At 43.2% G+C, this 26,941-nt stretch overlaps 1 protein-coding gene across 1 annotated transcript; it reads left to right on the top strand.

The window, feature by feature from the left end:
• Nucleotides 1-833: 833 nt before the first annotated feature.
• Nucleotides 834-26,321, top strand: akap1b (A kinase (PRKA) anchor protein 1b). The gene is made up of 11 exons (XM_084065131.1): nt 834-978; nt 10,178-11,907; nt 14,936-15,057; nt 15,783-15,909; nt 16,643-16,770; nt 17,116-17,290; nt 20,040-20,190; nt 20,556-20,623; nt 20,799-20,872; nt 20,964-21,029; nt 23,171-26,321. Exons 2-11 carry the CDS (start codon nt 10,203-10,205, stop codon nt 23,231-23,233), a joined length of 2,679 nt encoding a protein of 892 aa, XP_083921257.1. The 5' UTR covers nt 834-978; nt 10,178-10,202; the 3' UTR covers nt 23,234-26,321.
• The last annotated feature ends 620 nt before the right edge of the window (nt 26,322-26,941 follow it).

Genomic DNA, 26,941 nt, shown 5'->3' with positions numbered 1-26,941 from the left:
ATACAATGGTGCTAAAAGGATAACACAAAAAGGCCCTGAGGGCTTATTTCCATTATGGTGCTGTGTATTCAATTCATAGTGACATTCAAAGACATACAATAATATAACTGACATCATAGTAGCAATATGTCATTTCTGGTTTTAAGCTTAGATGATAATAGGACCAGTTACCATTTGTAGACAGGTGGTCTTTTATGGCGGGTTTGAAGGAGGGTAAGGAGTCACACTTTTTTTTGTATCTGTTGGAAGGGCATTCCACATTTTTGTGGCAATGCATAGCACCAGAGTTGATTGGAGCTCCCTCTGGTGTTGTGCCTGTGTGTCTGACAGCCAGGTACGCCAACCGGGTGTCCCTACTCCCTGCTGGCGCCTAGCTGTTTCCTTGCATATCTTGTAGACTAGGCCCATCCATTGCAAGTTGCTTTAAACAATCGATAGTCTTATTATAAGTCACTATATAAGATGCATGTTTGGTTGATCTCGGGTTTACTTAAACAGTCATGCATTTTTTTAAACCACTTAAACCCCCAGCATCCATATTGTGGGGAAAGCTTTTGCTGAAAATATCAGATGGACAAGCTGTCGAGTAGTGAGCTTGTCGATCGGCTATTTTTCAGCGAATGCTTTCCCCACAATTATAGCAGTAAACAAAAAATACACTAGTGTTGAGCCCTGAGGGACTCCGGTTACCCATATGGGGTTTAAGTGGTTAATCTCCGTTAAGGAGTGCATAAATGGAAGATGGGAGCCGTGTGGGCCGCGCAGCTATCGCGAGGTTTGATCAGCTGTTGGGTCTGTTTTTAGAGTGTTGGACGGTCAACACGTGGGGGAGAGAGAGGCAGAGAGAGACATAGACATTAGACACTGGCTGAGTGGGACACGTTGGGAGGACAGACTCGGGCCCGGAATCCATCCATATAACATTAGAAATCACTTGACTTAATTTCACCGTGGCGGCGTTGAGGACACTAACATTCAGTAAGTAAACCTGGTGGGTGGGAGTGAATGCGATGAAGTTAAACGTTAACATTGTAGCAGCAAGACAGGACGTCGGCGTCACCTATAGTTTTAACAACCCGGGTAGCAGCAGTGTTGCGAAGACACGTGTAGAATGTCCTCCACCCATTGCAGCCGTTACACCGTCTAGTCAAACCGATCCACACTGTGGAGAAATGTCCTTGTCATTGAGCTTCATCACAACATACAGCAGCCAGCAGTGGGCTGTAGCAGTAGCCATAGGTTAGCCTGGTTCACTTAGCCATCAGCCGCTATCCCCTTATACAATGGTGGCTTATAGGAGAGGGACGCCAGTTCGTCCCAGACAGCCGCGCCGCGTCTGTCTACAACGTCCGACGGCGAGCAGTTGTGGATCTCGCATGAATCGTGACTCCCGAGTGACAAATAGTGATCACCATAAGCAATGATGATAAGTGAGCCAACAGACCGGCAGTGTGTCGCTGTCTGTCGTGTTACAGAGCCGAAGCTAACAGGCTATGAGACTTAAGGTCCAGGAGGCCCAGGTCGCAGAGCAGAATTAGCGCTATAATGTGACCCATCACGTAAGAACGTCCATGGATCTCTGCGACAATTGTGCGCAAATCATGACCTCCAATGTGCAATGATTCTAAAGATCCATGTTGTGGCCGTGCAACGCGAGCTGTCATAGATGGGAATATAAGTAGTATAGTGTATCAGCATGGCCGCCGCAGTGTCCTGGATGGACTGTCAGTCGAGCTGCTAAAATTAAAACAAGCAGCTTCCATTATCCAGACAGTTGTGGGACAGACGGATCACACGAGACCCGCACCCGCACCATGCCCCTTTTATTGTCCTTTTTTCAGCATGTGTTTTGGTGACACCGCTGCGTTAGGATACATAGCGGCTAACGGGGTCCATTATAATGTCATCCTGCCGCTGCGGCCTAGCCAGTATAGCCACCATGCTGCTCATTACGCACCGTCCGTGTAGGTCACACACAGCTAGCAAGTTGTCTCTTATTATTCTGCAACATGGAAACACCGCACAACAATGACGTCCTCGGCCGTAGGAAGCCCGTGCATCGAGTGTCAGACACCGTGTTGGGGCTGTGAGAGTAGTGCAGTGTGGATCATGTGGATATAAAGCACGCAGCTTCGAGGTGGAGCTGCTTTATCGTTATTACTGTAGATACTGGGCAGCCATGTATGCTGTGTAATGATGACAGAGAGGGGGCCATAATGCCATAGCATAGCGTTCGAAGTTGGGAGTGTAGCGGTGGTTGTTACATGAAGAGGGAGAAAAAAAGATGAATTTGGGCAATCATTGGCGATCGCAGCATGGCACAACAAAAACAATATAACAATATTTGTGTTGGCTTCTTCCACCCCCCCCCCCCCCCTCCATTGGGTTGATGCTAGTAGTCTGATAGCCGACGGTAGCGATCAAACACGTTGTAATGAGTCGGACTGTGCTCTGCAGGGCTGAGGAGACGGACAGTGATACTCTCATATCAAAGGGACGCTGAGGCTGCTTCGTATTCCAAATACAGCAACGCTGACTGGAATAAGCAGCTTACAGTCAGACTGGCAGGCAGGGCCACACGTACCGGCCGTGTTTACCGTGTTGTGTTTTTGACATGTAAAGCAAATATATGAGTTATACCCTTCAGTTATCCAACCCTTCCAAGGTCAGCACAGCAACCAACACCGGCTGATTCATGACATTCATGTTGAGCAGTGCTACAGTCTGGCACACATGCGCCTGGTCCTGGTTCAGGCCTGACAGGAACACATGCACCCGAGTCAGGCCTGACTGGGAGTCTGGGACACATGCACCTGGCCTGGGCCAGGCCTGACTGGGACACATGCACCTGCCCTGGGTCATGCCTGACACATGCACCAGAGACAGGCCCGATACTGGGACACATGCACCCCAGTCAGGCCCGATACTGGGACACATGCACCCGAGTCAGGCCTGCTGCCGCTTGCCTGAAAGGGGAGTCACTGGATCCGCTTGGCAGCAGTGAGAGAAGCGAGTCAACTTCATGTGGGCGTTAGAGCCTCTATTCTTCTAACCTTGCTGAAGGTGAATGTCGTAAACACAACACAGGCATGTGTGTGTGTGTGTGCCACTGATATGGAAGTGAAAGTATACCTGCATTAATTATTAGAGCTTAACTTTATTTTATGGCTGTTACAAATGGATTTGATCCCTTCGATTTGCACTAGTCTTATGTAAATAAGTTCAAGGTAATGCAAGTCTTCCCTACTGTTTTTCCATTTGTTTGACAAATGATTTATAGTTCATTGACCACATGTGCAATGTCACAACGGTCTCTCCTTAGCTCATCCCACTCAATGTTTATCTCATCCCAAGTAAGTGAAACTACATTACATAGTAATGGAAAGCCTCCTTAGGAGAGTGCAGTACTTTCAAAAAACAAAAAACCCAGGAGTCCCAGATTGACACGTTGATTTACAAGTGGCTTGTATTTTGTTTATGGTATTGGGTACATATGTCTGTGTTTGTTCTGGAGGCCTATTATAGTATTACAGGCTGTAGGCCTGTGGTAGGTTGCTGGGTAGGGAGAGCAAAGAGAGACGTGGTGGGTGTTGAGGGTAGCCCACAGTGTGAGACTTCTGATTTACCCTACTGTAATCCCCTCACCTCAGCCTTGTTCCACTGATTTCCTTATCCCGCCACATCAGTGACCGCGAAAGGGCCAGCCCCACATCAGAATACCACGAAGCCCCTCTCTTGTGAAATCATGAAGCTGGTTGTTTTTGTAGTCGTTTTTTGGCGGGCCAGTGCATTGTATGGGCATGCTGCTTTTGTGTCTAGCTTAGGTGTTGATTATTTAACACATTAGTGAATAGTATACCTCAATGGTAATGTCTCCTTCCTTTTGTATTTTAAAATAAGAAACTTGTGGTGCATGGTCCAGTGTGTCTTTATTTTCTCGAGTTATTTTAGACTGTTATGTCCTGCACAAGGGATTTTATCGTTTGGATGTGCGTTCTTTGTTTACCTTTTTACTTTGTACTTTAAAACACAGATGTTTATTACTTGAAGTAGAAATGTATTGACAGTTTGCAAGCTCAAAACCGGCCATACATATTGATGCCATGTTTTAGAAATTCAAGGCGTAACTTTTTTTTAATTTTATTTTTTAAGTCATCAATACAATGTCAAAGTGAATTAGCTACAAAATGTACTCTTTGCATGAAGTGCATTCCTCAGACTATCATTATATTCACACTAAGCTTACCTGCTCATGAACATCTTCTCTTGCCTCAACAAGGCTGGTTTACCATTCATGGTCTTCTACCTAACCTGTTCTAATCGTGCATCATTCATCACTTGAGCCTCTTAGGTGGAAAGCTTAATCCTGGTGAAACAGCAGCCCTCAATGAGGTTCTTCCACTGCTACAGACTCAGAGTAGTGTTGTACCTTCAAAATAAGCTGTGTGTGTAGTAGAGTCTTGGCAGCATAACGGACAAATTAGTGCCTGTAGCCATGCATATTTCAACACAGCGACCACAGAAAGGTGCTTAAAGTTGCATTGCAGTTAAGTTAAGTTACTGTCAAATGTAAAGGTGTGTATAATTTGCCTGGTGACCCATTGTTTTTTTAGGCAATGATATGACGGAGCAAATTAAATGTAATGTCTTCAATGTACTGTATGTTACATTGGTCCATCAGTAAGCCTGTACTCTAATGTTGGTTCACTCTGCAGTGCAGGGCAGGAGAGCCAGACAGTCAAGCCTGTAGAGGTCAAAAGTCCAGGTTATTTGGCACACACACACACACTGTGTGTATGTGTGCCTGGGATCAGGTGCCAGTGGAAGTCCTGACTGCCACAAGAGTGCTACGTGAGGGAGTCACCCATGTGACGCATTCCTTCCTTGTAAAGGCTGGGTCGTGCAGGTCCGTTAAGGAAAGGCATGTTTGGACTTCCTTTTTTAACATGGTGAGGGAGTCCTCTCTGTCCAATCAGCAAAGCACAGAACTGGGCATGCTCTGTAGGATCGCTGGAGGTTAAGTCATTACCCAACCCCTGCGGTACAGCTGACAAAGTTAACACCACAGTTACCTACTAGAAAAAGGGTTAAAAGGCACTTTCTCTGTTCTGATTCCCCAACAACAAATACACCCCTTCATTCCGGGCTTGTGTTTTACCATTTGGTTGGTTTTACGTTTCCATTTGGCTGTAAGCTATTTTTAAATGGACTCAAGTGAACTCTTAAAACAAGTCAGGTTTCCAACAAGGCTGTGAATTATTTTTAATGAATGAATGAAAGTCGAAAACACTGTAGATGCTCAAATCAGAGAGTAAAGAGAGATGAAGATAAAAAAAGCTAAGTTCATTGTACTGGGTCTAATCTCATAAGGTTATTCTTCTCTCATGTTTGACCAAAGGTCACTGAATTCCATGTTTAAGTAAGTGTAGAAATGTCACAACTCCATCTACATGCTAACTATTACATGATAAACATGGCCGGGTTTAGTGCAGGCCAGAGAGTTTTAGGCTCTTTATGACAAAGCCATGGTTAAACCAGCTGCACAAATGTGCTTAAATAATGCATTATTCAGTTTAACTTTTAACTGCAATTATTCATTTTATTTAGCTCAATTTCAGCCTGCTATATTTTTAGGTTTAAGACTCTTTACCACGTAGTACTTTTGCAGTGCAACTATGTCAAATTCACTGTGTCCTGTTGTATGGCACAGTGGCCGAAATGGTTGCAACAGTAACTCTGTAGTTCATGGGCCCCATGTCCCATTACATGGACACTGGGGATTAATGAATGCTACAGACACTTTTAATTAAACATAAGTGTATAATGTATTAAAAATTGACTAAATAGTTTAAAGGGCCTGTTTCTGACAAGCATACCACCGGTCATCACAGAGACTCGTTTTCTGCCCACACCATTTGTTTGCCGTGTGTGAACAAGTCTAATGAATTTGAGATCTTGTTGAAACCACCCTGCCAATTCCCTAGATGAGGTCCCCGTGGAGTCATTTACAGTACGTTTCACGTGGGAGTGGGGCCCACTCCCACGTGAAACGTACTGTAAATGACTCCATAGAGCTCAGTGTCCTGAGGTGATCTATTCTGACGGCTGGCAGACCTGCCGTTCTGGACATCCCACTCCCTCTTGATTAATGCATTATCATATTGGACAGATGACTTCTGTACAATGCAACTCAATTTCAAAATCCCCAAAGGTTTCCCTCATGGCCTAGGGATGCCCAATTAGATGTGTCTAATTACACTAACATTAAGTCTGTTTACCAATTAAAGGAGTAGTTCATCCAAACATACTTATTTTCTATCAATTACACACCCCATGACGCCTTGAAATCATGGAGATTTCTTTGTTTTTGTCGCATTCCTGTGCCAATAATTTGATGACCGGGTCATTGGTCAATAGGAGACTCAGTAGGAGACTCTTTGAGTCTCCTCCGCCGGTCATCAAATTATTGGCTAAGAGTGCAATAAAAACTAAAGAAAAATCTCCGTTCAAGGCTTCATGGGGTGTGTAATTGATAGAAAATAAGTAATCTTTTGGGTGAACTTCTACTTTTTAAAAACCAAAGGATAAGAATTCTGTCCCGCGATGTCATCACTTTACAACCAGAAGCACCTTTGCATCAGCAACATTTAAACCTTTACATGCTGGGGAGCTCCTGTATTTTATAACCACATGAACCCTGCCATCCCTAATTTGGGCATGTCATTAGGCAAAAAATAAATAAAATTCTAAAAGATCTACAAGTTGGCGCACCGTGAGCTTGTCGATTGGCTATTTTCACTATTTGTCATATAATGTTCTACTCTAATTTCTGGACTAGTCAAGTCTTTGCCACTGGTCAAGTCTTTGCTAATGAAGACCAAACTGTCCTGGAGCACAAGCAAATTTCAGTAGCATTCCCTTGCATAGCTCAGCTTTCTTTCAATGAATTATTGATTACAAAGGACGCTTAATTTTAAACGGTCATGGACACTTTGGACAACAATATTCTATAAAGCAGTGGGCACCACTCATTTCTATGCTATAGGCCTATGGAGATACACAGGAGCGCCCCAAAACGTCACCTCCGCACAACGAATAGGATGATTTTACATATATTTTATGTATAATAGAAACATTGACAACCAATCGAAATCCATCAGAAGGACATCCAGAATTAAATGGGTGTCACCCTTGGGAAGTTTTCTTATTAACGGATATGAGACGAGATGTAGCCTACATTACAGATTTATCCATAGTTATAGTCATCGTGCTGCACAATAAAAGAAATGTGTATACCAAATAAAGAGACAAAAGTAAAAAAAAAAAAAGTAGCTGCAAGTCTTACGCCAGGAGGAAGAGTTTTGGTCACCTGTGGAACATGGCTAAAAAACATGTTTACGTTTGCCACAAACGTGTTGGATTGTTACTACTAGTACTAAAAATGTTGAATTAATTACTCTGAATGGCTTCCCTCGGACCCTCACAACACGGTATTACAACAGATGACATAAAAATCTGTAGTGTAGAAATGTAATCCAAATGGACCATTTGTGTCCATTTGGTTATGGCTAAATTGGCACTGAGGATTTTACTGTGTAGCTCCCTCCTGTTGTAAATGTGCTGCTTTAGCCTCATATTCATTGTCATGTTTTCTTGCTGTAGGTTTGAAATAGGAGGATAGGTTAAGATTTGGCTTGTGTGTAAATCTCGTCGAATGGCCTCAATACACTTAAGTGCCGTGTCAAAGCTGTACATGGAATTAACGGCTATTGGTTTATGATATTATGGTAAGTTTAATTGATATCTATAGAAAATGTATTGGTGTCGCTTACCAGTGGAATACTGTATATTTTGGTAATGTGGGTATACAACATTGCATTGGATCATCAGTACAGTCCTTCATGATATAAGGATACATTTGTTTATGTAGCATTCTTTGTCGAGTGTGACAACAAAGAATTTGTAAAAGACATGGCACCTACTTTTGAAATTACTATTAATTTACAGCATCTGAGTTTAAAACCATGCTATTCCTGTATACAGGCAGAGGGGGAAATGTTTTTTTTTTCCTCCCACACCGTCTCCACCCACCAGCTATGACATGCTGATGACACTGTGTGTATATGTCACAGGTAGATTGGCATTCAACTACACTATAGCTGAAGGCGTTTAACCAAGCCAGTGTCTTTAATAATTCCTGGTACAATGAGCGAGTGGTGATAAGGAGAGGCAGGAGATATTGTGACCGCAGGCGATGTCTGTAGGCTTCCAGTTTTGTTGCTGGAGCAGGACCATGGCTGTACTACATGCTCCCAAAATGTTTATCGCTGATTCCCCTCCTCTGGCTGCAAAGTACATTTTATCCCATTTTAAGTCCATGGGAACTTGGCCTTACTTAACACTTGATTCTATTACCTTTAGTAAACCTTCTCATAAAGATTTGTTTTCAATCGCTAGTTTCAACTCTTCTTTCACACAGCATGATATGCGTTTTTGTAAATTATCGTCCCATTTAATATATTTTTTTATGATAAAGCGAGGTATGTTATCGGGGCTTGTGATTTAGTTCTACTGAGTGAGTGAAGACCCACCCCTCGCTCCCCTTCACACCAATAACGCACTGGTTGCACTCGCAGACATTTTTCGCTGTACCAGAGTTTTATTCCAATATGTTTCGTATTTGTATTGCATGTATTACTGATGGATTGAGTACAATGGAAACGAGCCCCCTGGGGCTTTTTATTTTGTGCTTTTAGCATAACCTTTTGACTGTACTACCTGTACGGTTAAAGGATGACTTCGCCCATTTTCAACCTATCTAAATATAACTGGTCCACACTAATGCTCATTATAATATGGTACAATTATATTCTACTCTGTCAGTGGACAGAAACCTGCATCGATGAGGAAGCCTAGCTAATACAAACGGCAGGCTTTCTATTCCTGGCATAAATTTCCCGCACCATTTTTCCTCCTCCATTTTTGAAATTACCAAACCTGCCAACCGTTGATGTCACTGGTAGGCGGGTATCTGAACTGTCCACAGCCCTCCTCTGTGACAGAGTGAGTAGACAAAAATCAAATGAAGATGGGTTGAAAATTGGTGTAGCGATGATTCTTTTTTTTCTAAAAGAAAATTATCCCACGATTTTTGTAACCCTTTTTTTTTTACCCGGTGCCAATTTTCTAAGTGATCCTGGGCACTGCACTCCCCCCACCAGCCTAGGGAGCCCAGGGCCGAGCTCATGCCTCCTTCAATGCATGAGAGCCAACTGACCTTCTTATCACCTGACAGGGTAGTTTCCCTCGTAGGACGTAGCGCGTGGAAGGAACACGTTATTCCAACCAGTTCCTTTCCCCTCCATCAGGTGCCCCGGCTGACCAGGGGGAGGCAGTATAGTGACCAGGATTACTACATGTTTTTGTGAGGGTATTAACTACCCTAGGAGACATGGGGAGAACATGCAGACTCCACACAGAGTAGGCCCTTTAGTGAGTAGCAATGATTCTTAATCAATCAAAATGGGTCTGTAGAATCCATATTTGGTTTTGCAGTGTATGTTTATTTCATGTCAGTGGAGATTAAGAAGGAAGGGAAGTTTGACTTTGCACACTACTCAGCTCCCAGTAGAAGTTTTTTTTCAAAAAAGTATTCGTTAACGTATCGACCACTGTGGATCTTCATCAGGTCTCAATGTCAGTGGCCATAACATGCCTAGTGACATGAAATAGTAGGGTAAACACAGGTGTTACAATGATACAAATGTTTGTAGCAGAGCCTTTCCAGTGAGCCAATATTATGCACACTAGCACTGTGACTCTGCTTGACCTGAATGGAACCTTATTTAGTAGCATTAATGACTACTACTACTACTATGTGTCAAATGGCTGCTGTGAAAAGGTCTATTACCCAAGCCCCCAGAGCCACGGTAGAACAGTGAAGCGGCCGTCGCCTGGTGGTCAATCTTATAACTCTATGCTATTACCTATATTATAACTCTATGCTATTACCTATCTGGTGGGATAGAAAACCAGAGGTACAGGGCATTGCATGGACGAGCATTTGTGATTCAACTAAATTGAATGTGAGTAGTCCTTGTTGTTAAACTAACATGATTTCTTTGTGAATAGTCCTTGTTGTTATACTAACATGATTTCTTTGTGTCTCCTCTGTTAGGTGTAGCTGCTAGGGTCCTGTGGAGATGCCGCTGAGGTTCCGCTCTGTTGTCCCCTACACGCTGCCTGGTGTCCTGGCGCTATTAGGTTGGTGGTGGTACATCTCACGCAAGAAAGAGCGTATCACCAGCCACGATACTGCAGAAGAGACTCCCCCCACTATGGGCCATCTGACCTCCCCGACACCAGGGAGCAACGGTCTGGTGGAGAAAGGCACCATATCCCCAACAATTGACACAACCCCCAGCACCCACCAACAGGCTAGTAGAGTCAGACCTCCAAATGTCAAAGAGCAGAGGTCTACAGAACAGGAAGTCATTGCCCAGGTTCATATCCGCGCCACTAAAACATCACCTACACAGGACCAGTGTTATGAAGTCCTGCTCAATGACAAAGTCAGAACGGACCTCGAAAAAAATACCAAGACTGCAGACTCCAGCCGATTGCCACCTAGCATAGAGGAGCCCCCATTCTGTCGGGTACCAGAGAAAGACCGCAAGGTCCCAGATCAAGGTGCATTACCTACCTTGGTAACACAGCATGAGAAAGATGTAGTTACAGAGCCTGTGTTCGCTCTAGAATCTAGAGCAGAAACGGCCTTCTTGTCCCATCGGTCACCACAAGTCATCCATAACTCCCTCACAGCAACAGACCTCACCAACGCAGAGAGGCCCGAGCCAGAGGGTGAGATTGCAGCCCAAGAGGTGTCGGTACGCTGTGCAGCCCAACCCATCAAAGATCTACATGCCGCCATCACCACCAAAGATGAGACTGTCTCTTCTCCAGCCACCCTGGCTAAGGCCCAAGAAGAATCCACACCCAAGTCCCCCACATCAACGCAAAGCTCCTATCACCATGTCCTAACCAGCACTCCTATCTCTTTAACTCCAGCCACAGCCCCTGCAGCCCAGGTGCCAGTCCAAGACTCTGCTACCGAAGGCTTGGCCTCAGAAGACTCCCTGGTGTCCCAAGGGCAGCAGGAGGAGAGCAGTGCACGCAGCGAGGAACAGGCGTTGGAACACCTGGCTGCCGGCCTGATCACCGAGGTGATCTCGGCAGCCACCCAGGAAGTCCTTGGCGTTGTCAGGTGCCAGGACACGGACAGCAGCCCACCTGGCTGCACCAGCAGTATGCCACTGGCCAATGGTGAGCTATGCTCTCAACAACAGCCATTCACAAGGGAAATGGCAGCGGAACAGCACTCGCTCCTACAGGGAGGTCCCTCCCCAATCGGCCCTGAGTCGAGAGAGAGCCAGAGGGAAGAACAAGGGCTGCCTAACGGATGCTCCTCTGCACTAGTTTGGGAGCCTGCAGAAGTTTGTCATCGGGATAACGAAGAGGATAATGTACAGAGAAGCTATTCGCCCATGAGCTCACACCAAGCGGCACAGGGCGCACCGCTGCCTGTCCTGGACAGACTTAAGGGAGACGAGGGGTTGGCAGAGGACTCGGCCTGCAGCACTTTCCACTCTGAGGATGGCGTCGGCAACGGGAACCTTCAGACCAGCGTGCCTGACAAACGGGTGGATTTGATACGGGTTAAAGACATGTCAGAGCCCATGCTGCCTCAGCTCTCGGCTGAGGCTGCCTCAGAGGCGGCGGCGGCGGCTGCGGTGGCCTTGCCGGAGGAGCACAGCATAGATGCTGTGTGTGAGATGAAGAGGCTCAACGGGATGGGCTTACGGAACGGAGCTCATGCCACAAGCGAGACAGAGACTGATCAGTCTGGAGGTGAGCTCTGCAATTGAGACGTTGTCTGGTTGTGATGCTTATTGGTGGTAGAAGGGGATTCATTTACCATATTGGTGTAAATATGACCACGGCTCATGTTTATTAAGCACTCAAGGAGCAAATCGACCCTAACTGGCCCAGAATTCTCAAAGTGATAGACTTTTGATCCTACTTTTAGGCATTTAGGTATTTTCTAAACTCTTAAACAAGGAAAGTGTCTCCATCAGGATTTAGGGGAGCTCTTAAGCTCTCCTAACCCATGTTGGGAACACTTGACAATGAAGGGCAATGGCAGGGGCGATATTTCAGCACTAACAGTGCTGTAACAGGAGTCTCCCCGTCTCTCCAGCTCTTTAATAAACAGTAAATACATTTTCCGGTAGGTGTCAAAATCTCAGCCAATCAGGAGAAAGTACCCATTTTTAAGCTTAATTTTTATAGTGTTCCAGTTTTGCCTGCTCATTTCTTAGTGTCATCACTTCCAATTTCACTTGTTTAATCTGTATCCTGATTAAGTTCTCTATCCCGATTGGATAAAATTGGAAATGAAACTTCAACGAAAATGCATTTTCTGTTTTATAAAGAGCTGGAGACTGGAGAGACAGGTAGACTCCTTTTACTGAACAAACACTCCATAGCAATGAGTACTATCAGAATACAGAGCTTTTTAACCAAAGAAAATCACTTACCCTACCTTTTTTAAGGTAAGCATGTGTTTACTTAACACTCCCTAGTCATGTATGTTAATAATTTGTTGTTTACAGTGTTGCTGAATCTTCAGTGAGTGGACAGCGTGGCTCACTTAAATAATGCTGAAATGCTGCAACCTCCCTGACTGCATAGGGCTGAAAAGGTTTCGCTAGTGTTTTAGTTACGGAGTTTGATCTGTTTGAACTATGAATATATTTCTATTACCGCTATCATTATTGGTACACAGTGATTGAACACAATGTGTTTCATCCACCTGGTTTTGTTGTGGTCATGGGTAACACTAAATCCGTAAAGCCCGATTTATATACACGATGGGCATGATTTTCTATCTAAAGAAAATCTTAATTGTTGTCAAGTGTTTCCAATCCCAACACATCCCTTGGACTGGTCACACCTGCTGGGGGGGCTTTGTACAGCGCAAGAGCTCTGCTAAATCCTGATGGAGACGGGAATACTTTCCTAGTGTGAGAAAGTTTAGAAATGCCTATAAGTAGAGTACATTTTGTTTCACTTTCTGTTGAAGTGGAGATCTGTTATGTAGTTCTGTTGAAGTGAAGAAGAGTTTTACTGTGCCTTCACTGGAAATGTTGTGACACTCCCGTACTAGGCATGTGACAAAATCGATTAGTGCTCTTCACTGCTCTAATCAAAATTTAAAATGCTAAAAAAAAAAGTCCATCCCCCAAAAGCAAAAGTAAATATGATTTCTTACTAATGTCATGATGTTTTTGTAACACTAGAGGTTTTGGGCCGCTACGCGGCCCTCGCACCTACGTCGCACCGCCAATATGACTGATATGCCCATATATGGAGATCTCTGTATCTGTCAGTCCTTGTCCCTTGTATGACCATATATGAAGATCCCTGATGTCATCAGTATATGCCCATATATGGGCATGCCCCCTTTTGTGCCCATATATGGAGCTGAGTGATTTGTTTGCGACACATTGGTTAGACAATACACTACATCTAGCTAACTTGTAAGCGCCCACCCCAACATCCCACGTAGGCTCCCCCTAAAATGGTAAGCATAGGGGAAAAAACACTGAAGTATAATGTGAGAGAAACGTATGTGCTGCACCGCCATCAACGGTGCTCCGTAATCGGGGAAAGTAGAAATGTAGATGGGGGGGGAAGTTGCCCGGAGAAGTACTTGCCCTGCTGTAGGAATAAACATTAACGTCTAACCTTGATGTTAATACAATAAAACTAATGTGGTTGTATTTGGTCTCTCGGTCTGATTGGCCAGAAAATGGGTGACTATGTATATTACAACCTGTTTGTCTAGTGTGTGTGTGTGGGGGGGGGAGGGGGGATAACATGGTTCTTGCTAGGATCAAAGCCAACCTCTACACTGATATAAAAATGTGTGCTCAAATTGGTTAAATAACAAAATTGGAGACCTGGAGTGACTTTTTTTCATGGGCTGCAACACAACACTCCTACATGAACTTGAGGCCATTTCAAGAACCTGGGGCGCGGGTGAAACGACATTGAATTATGTTGTTGCATAAAGTGACCTGTTGAAAATATTTGAGTTACCATTAGAATATTGGATTAGTCTAAGACTGGCTATGTTGGTCAGTCTGGTTCCAAACAAAATGTTTTGAAAATTGCTGGTTGATCTATGCACTTGGAGTAACTCCAGTGGATGAACCCAGGGATTTTCGTGACCCCATGGCCTTTCCTCTTGCGCCACCTGTAGGCCAAAATGTCCAATTGCACACAATATTGCAAACTCTAAATGGGGAGATTGCCTTGCCTGGCATGGCCAGACTAATATCACTGCGCAGATATTAGTCTGGAACTTCGATTCATTTCCAAGGGGGCGTTACAAACGGATTAAAATGTCACAGCAAAAGATTTCCCGCTTTGAATAGGGGGCTCTGATTGGTCACCCACAACTCGAGGGTGAGCGTGTATGAATGCACTCCTCAGTGCCCCACCAATCTGCCCAGGACACATTCTGAACACATTCTATAGTACTAATGCTCCCTGAACTCTTATTTGAGTGAGACCATGACCAGTCCTCTAGCACTAGCCTCAGGCCAACATATCAACGTTGCATATCAAAGAGATTCGTGGATGCACCCTACTGGTTGATCACACCATGGCCTTTCGTCTAGTGTAAGCCTTTAGCCAAATTTCCAGTTGGGTGTAAGGAGCGCAGAAGCTGCCAGTGGGCATATATTCTTTTAAAGCCTCTGTTCTGCACCAAACCCCCAAAATCTGTAATGTACTCAATTAACTGTGCCGGTGTGTGTTCTCTTTTGTTAACGTGACAGTGACGTTAATGAATGTTTGTGCGTGTGCCCAGGTTCTGATGTCAACAGTATGGACTCTGTGGACAGTGGCTGCACTATGGGGGCTGGGGACAGCTTGAGCAGTCAGGCTGGCCAGAGTTCAGAGGTCATCATTTGGGACATTGAGGTGCCAAAGGTAAGCAAGAATCACAAAGAAACGTCTTCATGATTTCCATTTTGCATAAAAAATTCCCAGTGTGGAATTTGTTTTGATCCTACTACCAGAAAAAGACGGTCCTCGTTATTGACACTTTTAAAAAGTTGAAACATTTCGGTAGCACTTTTGGAAGCACTTTTAGAAGGTTGTCGCTTTGTGTGTGCATTGTGGCTACTTCCCATAGGGTTTGAGAGTACTGTGTACATACCCTTATTGGACATAATTAGCCGTATGATTGAGTCTTGATGGACCGTCTGCAGAAATAGTCATATTCAAGCCTCAGTGGTGCCAGTGGTAGATTTCTGGAGTCGAGTTTGATTCCCCGGCCCTGCTTAAGGAACTGCATAAATCAGGTCAATGGAGGCTGTCTGTCCAGTGAGCCTATCACATAATTAATCATTTACCAAGACGAGGAGAGGCCTGCAGATGGGACAGAGATCAAGGGCAAAGATTACCACCTTGAGTGGAGCTGATCGCACCACTGTCCCCTGCTCCCACAAAATGATTAAGTAGTTTCTATTTAAATAGAGCGCACATTAGATTTCTCTGTAGGATTTACCATAACTTTTCTCCAAACATGGAACCAGTGAAAAGGAAGCCAAGTCCTCCACGTGTGCTGTGGTGAGGGTTGAAATAAAGGATGTTGTAGGTCTCAGTGAACACATTAGGGGTATCTTCTCTGAAATGTGTCTGCTTCTCAACAGCATCTGGTTGGACGGTTAATTGGGAAGCAGGGAAGATACGTGAGTTTCCTGAAGCAAAACTCGGGAGCAAAAATCTACATTTCCACCTTGCCTTACACACAAGAGTTCCAGATCTGTCACATAGAAGGTGAGAGAGAGTCAACCCTTCAATTTATTCTACCGTTTTCCACCAGTAATCTTTGTCATCTTTTTTTAAATATATATTAGTTTTTATTGGTTTGTATAAGACATAACAGACAGATTACATCAACAAGACATAACAGTAAGACAAACAAACACCAGACTATAATGCATGATAAATGTGAGTAATTAATTAACATCATCATAATGAGGTACTGTATAGGCAACCACAATACAACAGTTGGACACATTAACAACAACTGTACAAAACAGAGCAGTCACACAGCAGTCAAGTTGACCCGTGATAGGACCCCAGATGCACTCGAATGGTGCTAGACTGTCCTGTTTGTTGCAGCCTCTCCAGATGTATCAGTGATACAAACTCATTAAGCCATCTAGTGAAACAAGGAACAATGGAAGTCTTCCACTCTGTTAAAATAATTGTCTTTGCTACAAGTGTACCAAGCATAAGAGTCTGTTGCACAGAGTACGGCAGAGCGAGAGAAGCTTCGGAGCATGTCTTTGTTATCTTATCGTGAAATGATAATGTTTGGCTGCAACTTTCTACTTGAACACATTTTGACATTCATGACACCTTGGGTCTTCATCTAGGACTGCAGCCTCGGCAGCTAGTTCAGTTGTAACCTACACTGAAGCTAGTTTCAATGATTATAGTGGCAGTGTACAGTTGCGGCATGCAAATTGTCATTATCTTACATTGTGTTTGTTTAACCATACAGGCACCCAGCAGCAGGTTGACAAAGCTCTGTCGTTGATTGGGAAGAAGTTTAAAGACTTGGATTTGACCAACCTGTATGCCCCTCCAGCCCAGCCCCTCACCTTACCCTCGCTGCCCATGACCTCCTGGGTAAGGCTGCCTGCTACTCCTCCACCACAGCCTCCATGAAATATGTATTTGATTTTCCTCGCCTTTTTATTTGATTTTCCTTTCCTTCCATGTCAGTAAATATAACTGGGGAATTGCACAACATCATAATCACACAAGCACAACATCATAATCATTTTTGAAAAACCTAACCAGGTTGCAAAATGAGAGGAATTGGATTTGCCCTGTCGCGCTTGGATCACGATATGATCATGATCTCAGTATTGGCAATGTTAACCATTCTGATGTAAAATTCTCATTCCTCACTGTGCATGTGTTCAAAGTGGACTACAGCATGTAAGTGTTGTTATGGTTTTGTCTCTCCAGTTGATGCTTCCCAGCGGTGTAACGGTGGAGGTGATCGTGGTGAACATTGTGTCGGCCGGCCATGTGTTCGTCCAGCAGCACACTCACCCGACCTACCACGCCCTGCGCAGCCTGGACCAACAGATGTTCCTCTGTTACTCCCAGCCGGGCACGCCTGCCCTGCCCTCGCCAGCAGGTAAAGATTGCCATGTCTGTCTTTCAAAAAGAATCACACAGAGAAACCGCCTCACAATTTTCAATTCAATTCAATTCAAAGGGCTTTATTGGCATGAGAAAACATACGTTTACATTGCCAAAGCAAAAAGCACAATACAGCAATACAGCCTCACACTGCTTCCAATGGCCCTGTAGTTTATTAGGCTGATTTACAAAACCATTAAAATTTCATAAGTAAACATTAGAGGATGCACAGTCAATACCTTTTATTGGTAACACTTTACTTAAAGGTTGGGTCTATAATGTGCTTATAAGGCATTATAATACTTGTTATAAAGGTTTATAATCATGTATGACTACTTATAATGGTCTTTTTATGTAATGTACAGTCAGTGAAGACGAATTTCCCCACGGGGACCAATAAATCTAATCTAATCTAATAATGTTTATAAGGTATTATAAGTGCTGGTATATATGTTACCTGGTAGTTATAATGCATTACGACTAGCACTTAAAATGATATTATTATAATAAGTTATAATGCCTCATAGAGGGGGGGGGGGGGGAGTCAGCACGGTGCCTACCGGATAGTTTTGCCGGGGGGGGGGGGGGGGGGTGCAGCTGCGCGAGAAAAAAAAAAAAAAGGGGACGCTCTGCTTGCAAATTCCGTCGATTTTCGCCGTTTTTTTTTTTCTCACATCGTTTGGTGAAGCCCCCAAGGTTGGTGCCCTGCGCTGCTTTTATCCGCCAGATTGGGACGTTCACGGCATATTTTGCACCATCACGGTGCGTTCATCATCGGTGACAGCGAGGCGATGCGAGACACTCACACAATCACGTGGAGCATGCGTCCTCGATCTCCAGGCTTTTTTAGTTTTGCTAAAAAATAAAAGCTTGGAAATTCCTGTCCCAGCTGTTGGTACGCAAAAGCGCTTTGCGTCGTCTGATGTGGTGCTCATTTTTTATTTTGGGTGCGCATGCGCACCTGCGCACCAGTTATGTGCACCCCTGTTTATAATGCTTTATAATTGTGCGTTATAATAAATTATAAATGTGGTTATAATGCATTATAGACCCGACCTTGATATATATATATAGTCTTACCCAGCGGTGTCATGGTGATTTTATTTTTACTGGTAGGACGGTATTTTAATGACTGCACGCACACCGCGTGCATTTTATTTTACCTTAAATTAGGAAACATGCTTGATTGATTGATGTACTTTATTTAGTAAGACATGAGAACAACAGTACATGGATGTACACATTTGCAATACAAGGTCTACTAAACTGGAAGGCTCATAAAGCACTAAGCTTGTTTAAAGAGGAAACATGTTTGTATAGGAAATGTTTTTTAGTTTTAGTCTTATACAAATTAATACAAATTAAAGGAATGCCATGAATTATAGAGCTGAAACTAAAAGTTTGCTTTGAACGTGTATCTTTCTCTTTTTGGCGGTGGCTGAGGCATTGCTGCTGCAGATGGGATACTGGCAGCAGCCCTACTGAAGCTAACATGCTGTGTTGCTTACTGTGTAGCCTTTAGGTGTGAGGAATCTGAGGATACATTTTCACTCTCACAAACCTGTTATGCAAAGTAGCCATTTGGGTACTTAGCTTGTGAATCTATGGGGCGGGGGACACGTTATAGCGTGCGTGCGCGTGCGTGCGCGTGCGTGCACAAGCGTGCACTGTACTGTACCGTGCCGTACCTTGCACGTGAAAAAATGACTGGCCACACACCGTCCTACTCCGTGTGGCCTCCACGACACCACTGGTCTTACCCTTTTATTCAAGGTTTCTGCCTGACCATGGCCTTCAGCAGCTTTCAGACAGAGCAAAAACAATTGGCCCTTTGCTAAGGCCCGCCCCCACCACTCTGCAGCTCTAGGACTGGCGAGCAGCGCTGCTCATCCATTGACTTTAAATTAACTCATACACTGCCACTGACGTAATAAACGTAATTATTCCCGTTTACCAAACCTGCCACAGACGTAAAACATTTTTTTTTTTTTTTTTTTTTTTATAATTTTTTTTTTTTTTGACCCAAAGACCAAGGAGATATGATTTTTCGAAGGAAAAGACTCCCATCCACTTCCTTGTTAACTTAAAGCTTAAAAATTCTGTATCTCAGCTCCAGAGTACTTTTTTTTTCAATGAAAAATCTCTGGCAGTGGGCAAACGCGGCCAGCAATAAGTCTGGCAGTGAATGGAACAGAAGTGCAGGACTGAAAACATAATCCCTCACTTTTGGTCCTTCCGGCCTTCTGGTGGAGATAATAAACACAACATTGAAATAGGAAGTAATGAAACAAAGACATGACAAAGTTGGAATTGAAACGATATAAACTTGAAGCTGATAAATGATCCTCACTCCTGATTGATGGATGAAATTGGCAACCCACCTGAGAATATTCTGTGCACTAAGAGCTGGGAAGATGGAGACACCATTAAAGAACAAAAATGCTATAGCAGTGATTACTATCACAATATAGAGCTTTAACTTTTTAACAAAAGTTTTGTTTTAACCAAAAGAACCACTTCCAGCTCCTTTTTTAAATATTCATTCAATAATGGTCTCTACACAAGTATGTGACTAGACTCGATGGTGTTTCAATAGGATTAACATCATTGGGAATGCTTACACTGTGGCGTTGAAGGCCATTGAAGCGACATTGATTTTGAAGATTATTCAACAGTCCACTGATCCGGCAGAGATGGTTGTGTGTGTGTGTGTGTGTGTGTGTGTGTGTGTGTGTGTGCATCAGTGGGTGTGATCTGTGCAGCTCCAGCAATAGAAGGAGCCTGGTGGAGAGCCCAGGTCATTACCTTCTACAAAGAGACCAACGAGGTTGAGATCAGATACGTGGACTACGGAGGCTACGACAGAGTCAAGATTGATACGTTACGGCAGATAAGGTAAACCACCCCTCCCCCGTCACGCAAGATGATCTGAGAAATCTAGAAATGTCATCCTCTGGACTGAAATTTACGCCTAAATGGGTTCATTTAGTGATCGACCGATTATGGTTTTTCAGTGGCCGATATTTAGAGAACTAGTAACGCAGTTTTACAACTTATTCAATATTGCTGTGTTCACCATGCACTTATTACTTGACGTCCTGGTTATTGACACTTGTGAATGTGTATAAAGAGGAGCAGATTGTATCTGATGTCTGTTGGTTGGTGTCACTCATGCACTTTGAAATTCTGTGCCCTTTCAGTCTAAAAGTTGCGACACCATCTTTGACTGAAAACTCACTATTTCTTTATCTATTTCATAGGTCGGACTTTGTAACTTTGCCTTTCCAAGGTGCTGAGGTATTACTTGACAACATTGCCCCACTTCCAGGTAGACACGCCATCCTTTGCATTAATTTATAGATTTTTGTGTGTGATTCAGTTACATTTAAGCGGCTATACATTTCACATCTGTCAACAGACTCACTTTGCAAACTTACTCTGTAACTATGTGCTTACAAGACCCATTAGCTGTCTTAACATGTGGAATAAATCCCCTTCAACAGGAGAGGATAGGTTTTCAACAGAGGCCAGCACAGCGCTGGAGGAGATGACCAGAGGAGTACCACTGCTTGCACAGGTAAAGCCTGTTATTCAACACTGAGCACCTGTACAACTCAGTCAAGGTCATCATTTGTTGACTTGGCATTTCTCTCTTTCTCCTTGTAAAGGTCTCAAACTACGATAACAACACAGGCCTCCCATTGGTTCAGCTGTGGAACATGGTAGGAGATGAGGTATGTTTGGAGTGCTCCTACAATGGTCTTGGTATAAACCTCAAGGGTGAGATTCTGGAAGTAAATGTCCCATTAATTTTCTCCGTAGAGAATGTTATTATCAGCCATAATGTAAGAGTCCATTGTAGACTTAACACGAGGGTCCTACTTGTAAAACAATGCTATATGCTCTGTATGCAATCATTCTACTTTAAAGGGATTCTAGGCAACATTAAGCCTACATTTTAAAAATATTTATATATATATATATTTTGCATTTTTTCCCCTCTATCAGCCACTATATAATGATGCTGGGGTGTTTTCCTGCATTGAAACACAGTCCTCTTTCTGAAATCTGTATTTTCCCTACTATGTATGTTTTGACATCCGGGTATCCGGGACGTAAATGAAACGCACGCATGTGCGCGTCCGTGTGAACTGTTCGAGTGGAACCCAGTGCAGCCTACAAAAATGGAACGAGCGCCAGTTTTCTGCTGCGCTGTTTTTACTTCTCAAACTTCTTTTTTTGAGGCACGGAATTTACTTTTAAGATATCGTTTGGATAGAATTTGGTTGTTTAACTTCATATATGTGGTCAATTTATCATGACAGAGCGTAAATAGTCATCATAAATCAGTACTGGTCAACTACAATATTATACTTTTCTGAAGAAATGAATGGGATTTCTACCTCTGGCACCAGTACTGGTGAAAACATGGCAGCAAGTGCAACTGTTGTGGTCTATAGTAGGACATATCTGGTACTGAAATCATTTTCTTTACACAATTATACAGTATGTCGTTGCTGTCGGGCAGAAATCTTAGCCATATTCCATGTTAGGCTTTTTCATAAATGAATGCCCTATTTTATACTTGGTCATATGACCGTATCGTGCAAAAGTAGTGACATTAACTACGTTGGCTGGCAGCTGTGGGTAAAATTTCTGAACGCATCAATTGCACTGCTGATGAACATCGACATTTACCGCTGTCAAAATAGAGACTTTGGTCTTCTTTAGGGAAGCACGTTATTGTAATTTGGCCGCTATCCGATTATTTCCATAGTCATATCGACTTTAATTGATACCCATATTGTCTTCCTCGTATGGCTAAATTCCACACTGCAGACATTGTAAGCGGTACACAAACACATCAATGTAGTTGGCACATAATGATCATACTGATGTGACATATTGGGAACGACTTAAAAGACTATCTACAATGGCTCTCAATGCGTCGCTGCATTGAGAGCTTGTAGATTGGCTGTTTCGGTTATTATTTTAGATTGGAGCATTTGAAGTGGTCAAACGTGTTTAGATGCATCTTCCATAAAATCTTAATCGTCTCGGATATTTCGTATAAAAGCAAAGGTTAAAGGGGCTACACCATGAATATAAAAAAAATCACATCCTGTGTGAAGAGAGTGGTGCTTTTGATGAGCCCCGTATTGATGTTGTCATCAATGTTTGTTTATTGGACAGACAGACATACATACATACGGACGGACACACGGACAAAGTCAGATATAGGAGTGGTTGGCACCACTCAAAAATATATTGTATATAAATATTGCCCCCTAATACGTATTAAACAGGTTGTAAGCCTAAAAAAAACATCCAGATATTTTTTCTCACAATCTGATTGTCTGTCATTCCAAGCTTTTTCAGCTGCAATACCAAAACGTCCTTTTGGGCAGAGGGGTGCTACTGAGCAATTCTGTCTGTCAAAATACATGGGCAGAAATGCAAGTGATGTCACTTGCATTGCCATTCTGAGATAGCCTGTTCAGACACGCCCATTCTGAAAATCTCTGAAATGAGAATGAATGACTGAATGTTAAAAAAATATATTTTTTGGGGTACAAGAGACAATGGGGAGCCCAAAAAATAACCCCCCCCCCCAAAAAAAATAAAAATAAAAATCATGGTGTAGCCCCTTTTAAAGCCTCAATCTGTGATTTCTTCACCTGGTTGGCAGTATGTAGAACAGCAGGAAGAATATTATTAAAACATAATTTTACATATTGTGTCCTATATCAATAATGCATGTAATCACCTGTCAATACCGATATGAGGACTGATAAATCATGCATCCCTAATTGTTTCTGTGTCCATGCTGTCAATTCATGAAATCCTTGTAATGGACTTTGTCTCCTCCCTGCAGGTGATTTTGTTGAATCGTACATTGGCGGAGAGAGGGTTTGGAACCTGGGTGGACAGCTTTTGAACAGTCCCACCACCCCATCCATCCCCAACACCCTCCATCTTCCCTCTTCCACTCCACATCTGCATCATTTCTGACCTGTGGTTCCCCTCTGATGAAAGGGTCTGGAACCCATTACCCACCAGATGTCTTTCACAACACCTCAGTGGGACATGGCCACTGGATATGAGATGGTTTCTTTTCGCTTTTTTTGTTTGTTTTTTCTACACCACCTTTAAAATTAAATTAAAAGTTATTGTATGCAGGCAAAACCTGAGAACTAAGTACTGCTTGAGAATAAGTCGGTACTTTCTCTGTCCCTCTCCCTACACACCAAAAGAACTTGAAAGGAGAAAAGAAAAACCAAGTACTTGTACATTTTAAAAACAGAAATCTATATTGTAAGTAAATAAAGGTAAATCAGATTCTTTTTTCCCCCTTTTTTTCCCCCCCTTCCGTCCTACCTAAAACTTCCTTCTGGACCTCGACCCACTATCTGACTATGGATTGTCATGCTGTGGATCTATCTCAACTCTAATATCTGTGTCGGTCAACGGAGAGGACCAACGTTGTCGTCATCTGTTCCGTCACCTACACACTTGTACTGTGACAACAGTCAATTCACTTCTCTGTGTTGTACAGTTTGGGAGATTCATTTTCAGACACTAGTTCTATGTGTGAGAGACACTTTTGTCGTTCGTCTCAAGATGCTGTCGGCGTCTGATGGGTGATAGAGCAGCTTCCTGGGTTCTAACAAAAAAAAGTGCGTTCAGCCCTGTCGGTCATTGGATTTGTCTGCGGAGAGCAATTGTCCCTTTTTGACCGACAAGTGGTAGAACTGCAAAGAGCAGAAGGGTGGTGAGTGCTGTGCCCTGTACACGCCCTGCCTCTCCCTTTGTTTGACATGGGTGAGTGCAGGAGACACCACTATACCTGGTCGAGTTGCCCTGGCCTCCTTCATACAACACTGTGGCCTTATGGAGAAACAGGCTTCTGTCTCTAGGGAAATGGAGCCAGCTCTCCATTTTGAAAGGGAGCAACAAGCCGAGCCTTCTTGCTAGTTGTTCCTAGTGGTCAACCCCGGACTGCTCTCGTGCACCGAGAACCACACAGCATTTCCATACGACGTGATGAGAGAGCGCTAGTCCGCTAGTTCCACCCCGTCCTCGAGCCTCGCACTGAAATTCCCAGTATAGCTGTCCAAGGACTTAACAGAGGGGACAGAATCCACGTGTTTTGTTGGAACACTACAGGTCATGACACTCGACCTGGCTGGAACACTACGCAACTTCTTTTGAGTTGATCTTGTTATAAGCGTACAACACTGAAATGAACGCCCAATGAATCTACATAAATCCACTCTTGTTTGTCTCCAATATGCATGTTAAACCCGCCCAGGAGTGACTGTCCTGCAGTATTCACTGTGTCGAGGCCTAACGTCTTCTAGAACCCTGTGTCACGCTAGCAGGTATTTCTGTTGCGCTCTGCTACTCCACATTCTGTTCACATTCAAAGTCGAGGGATAAGGAACCAAGTATGTCCTCAAAGACGAGGAATCCGTTAGGGGCGAAAGTCTTTGTCGTTTGTGTACATTGCGATGATTGAGGTCCATATCGTCCACAAAAGGGACAGCCCCTTTCTTAGGTCAGTGGTGTATTACAGTACAGAGCAGATAAGCATAAAGAACCAGTCATACTACAGGAAGCCTTTCAAAACCTAGCTTGTATTGTTGAGCTTTTTGTTTTGTTTTGAGTTTTGCTTTGGAATTTGGTTTTCACACTTTTTGAACAGAGTGTACATATTGAGATTTATTATTTTTGGACACATTGAATGATGATCATGCTTAGTGTGATGTATTGGAAGCACTGATTTCAAACTTCCCCAGTTTTGGACTGCTGTTATGACAGTGTTAGTTTCACTCTAAATCTAATGAAGAGTCTGTTTCTACGTTGTAACTGTAATTCTAAATGAGGAAGTTGTTTTGGGACGACTGAGCTGTTGTTTGCTCAACATGTCATATTTTTATGAAGTATTTTTTTTTCAATGGTTCTACCCCGTAGATGAGAGTACTAATCCTACACTAGCAATAAGGCAGCTTTATTTTGATTTAGATGAACTGGGTGCAAAAACAACGGTTTCAATTTATTTTTGTTTTTTTGTTTTAATACTGTTAGACTAAGGACTGGCAGCTTTAGAAGGTTCAAGTACACAACCTTTGTCAACATAACACAGATGAGTTGCACTTTCTCAAACGTTTACTCTTTTAAATGATTAACTTCAGTAATCTGTCAAGATCATTTGTCTCTTTCTTCGATGAATTGAAGGAGCGTGTCTGCGATCCTTTCTCCTCTGTTCCATAAGCTTCAGGGAAGGAAGAACCACAGTTCATAAATGTTCTTGGCATGTCTGTCCTTAATGAACATAGGACCTCTAGGCTAGGAAACTGACATACCTCATCAAAGTTCCTCATTCAAGAGATGTGTTGGTGTTTGCAAGACACCCTCAGAACTGTTGTTAGAGGAATTGGAACATTAATATTTCCATATCAACTATACTGTTGTTTTCTCCTTCCATCTCACTACAGCAGTACCCCTCTCCCCTTCACCAATCCTGATTAAATTAATTAAGCCCTGCTTTATCAAACTAGAACTGTTGACTTTGTGCCGATCTGTGTAAATAAGATATTTCACTGTACTTTTGTATAACACTGGAGAGATATGGAAACTAAAGGGAACATAATTACTTTTTTTTTTTTTTTTTTCTGATCATCCCGCCTCTTCTGGTTCCAAAAGCCTGAATTATACTCTGTATTATGACTGTCTCTTGCCAATAAGAGCTGGTTTTGAAAATCTCTTTTTGTTGGCAAAGGTCACTGTCGTGCAATGCAGTATAAATTAAGCTCAAGCCGCGCAATGTTCTCTGTCTGTAGAACCTGGTGTGAAGTGTTTGCCTAGCTAGACATTAATCATTTGATTATTTAAATGAGTGTTAAAGCAATCCTGCCCACAAGCATTGAATATGTACCGGTCAGTTTTTGCTAGGCTCATCAAAAGGTTTGATTCATGGTTGTACAGATCTATTGGAAAAAATAAATAAAATAAAGTTATTAAAATTTCTTATGGTATGCTTTCGTGTCACATCTTGATTAAGGGTTGGGGGTTAGGCTTAACCAGGAAGTGTAGGAATGGAAGAATGAGAGTGCCCCTGACCAATCAAATATTGTTTGGTGTGGTTACATTTTTTTGTTAAGATTAAAAACATGGGTTTGTTGTGACTTGTTTAAGGTGGGGCGGTGTTGGTACTAAATGTTTAGACACGGGTTTGGTGACCTTGTGCTTAGTGTCCGCCTTGAGATTGGGAAGCCGGGGTTCAATCCCTTAGCCAAGTCATACCAAAGACTATAAACATAGGACCGAATACCTCTCGCTTGGCACTCAGCATTACATGCTAGTGTCATGTGCAGGGGGTGTACTTGTACAGCCGCCTCACACTACAGAAACGGGAGATGGGCTCCTGCCCAATGGGCCACATGGCTCGGACTACTTCCTTACCTACGGTTTGGTGCTTTTGGTAGGTTAAATTGAGGCATTTGGTGTGTGGGGTAGGCAAGGTTATGGGACTTTCTGCATGAGTCAGTCACTAGACTTTTATCACCTCTAGAGGGCAGTACATTCCTGCATGTTGAGTCCCAGATTTAACATTACACCCAAGGACATTGGAATATGTTCTTAT

Source organism: Gymnoscopelus microlampas (assembly GCF_963454915.1).
Source record: "Gymnoscopelus microlampas genome assembly, chromosome: 8".
NCBI classification, from domain to species: domain Eukaryota; kingdom Metazoa; phylum Chordata; class Actinopteri; order Myctophiformes; family Myctophidae; genus Gymnoscopelus; species Gymnoscopelus microlampas.
This window is presented reverse-complemented; position numbering and strand designations above follow the sequence as displayed.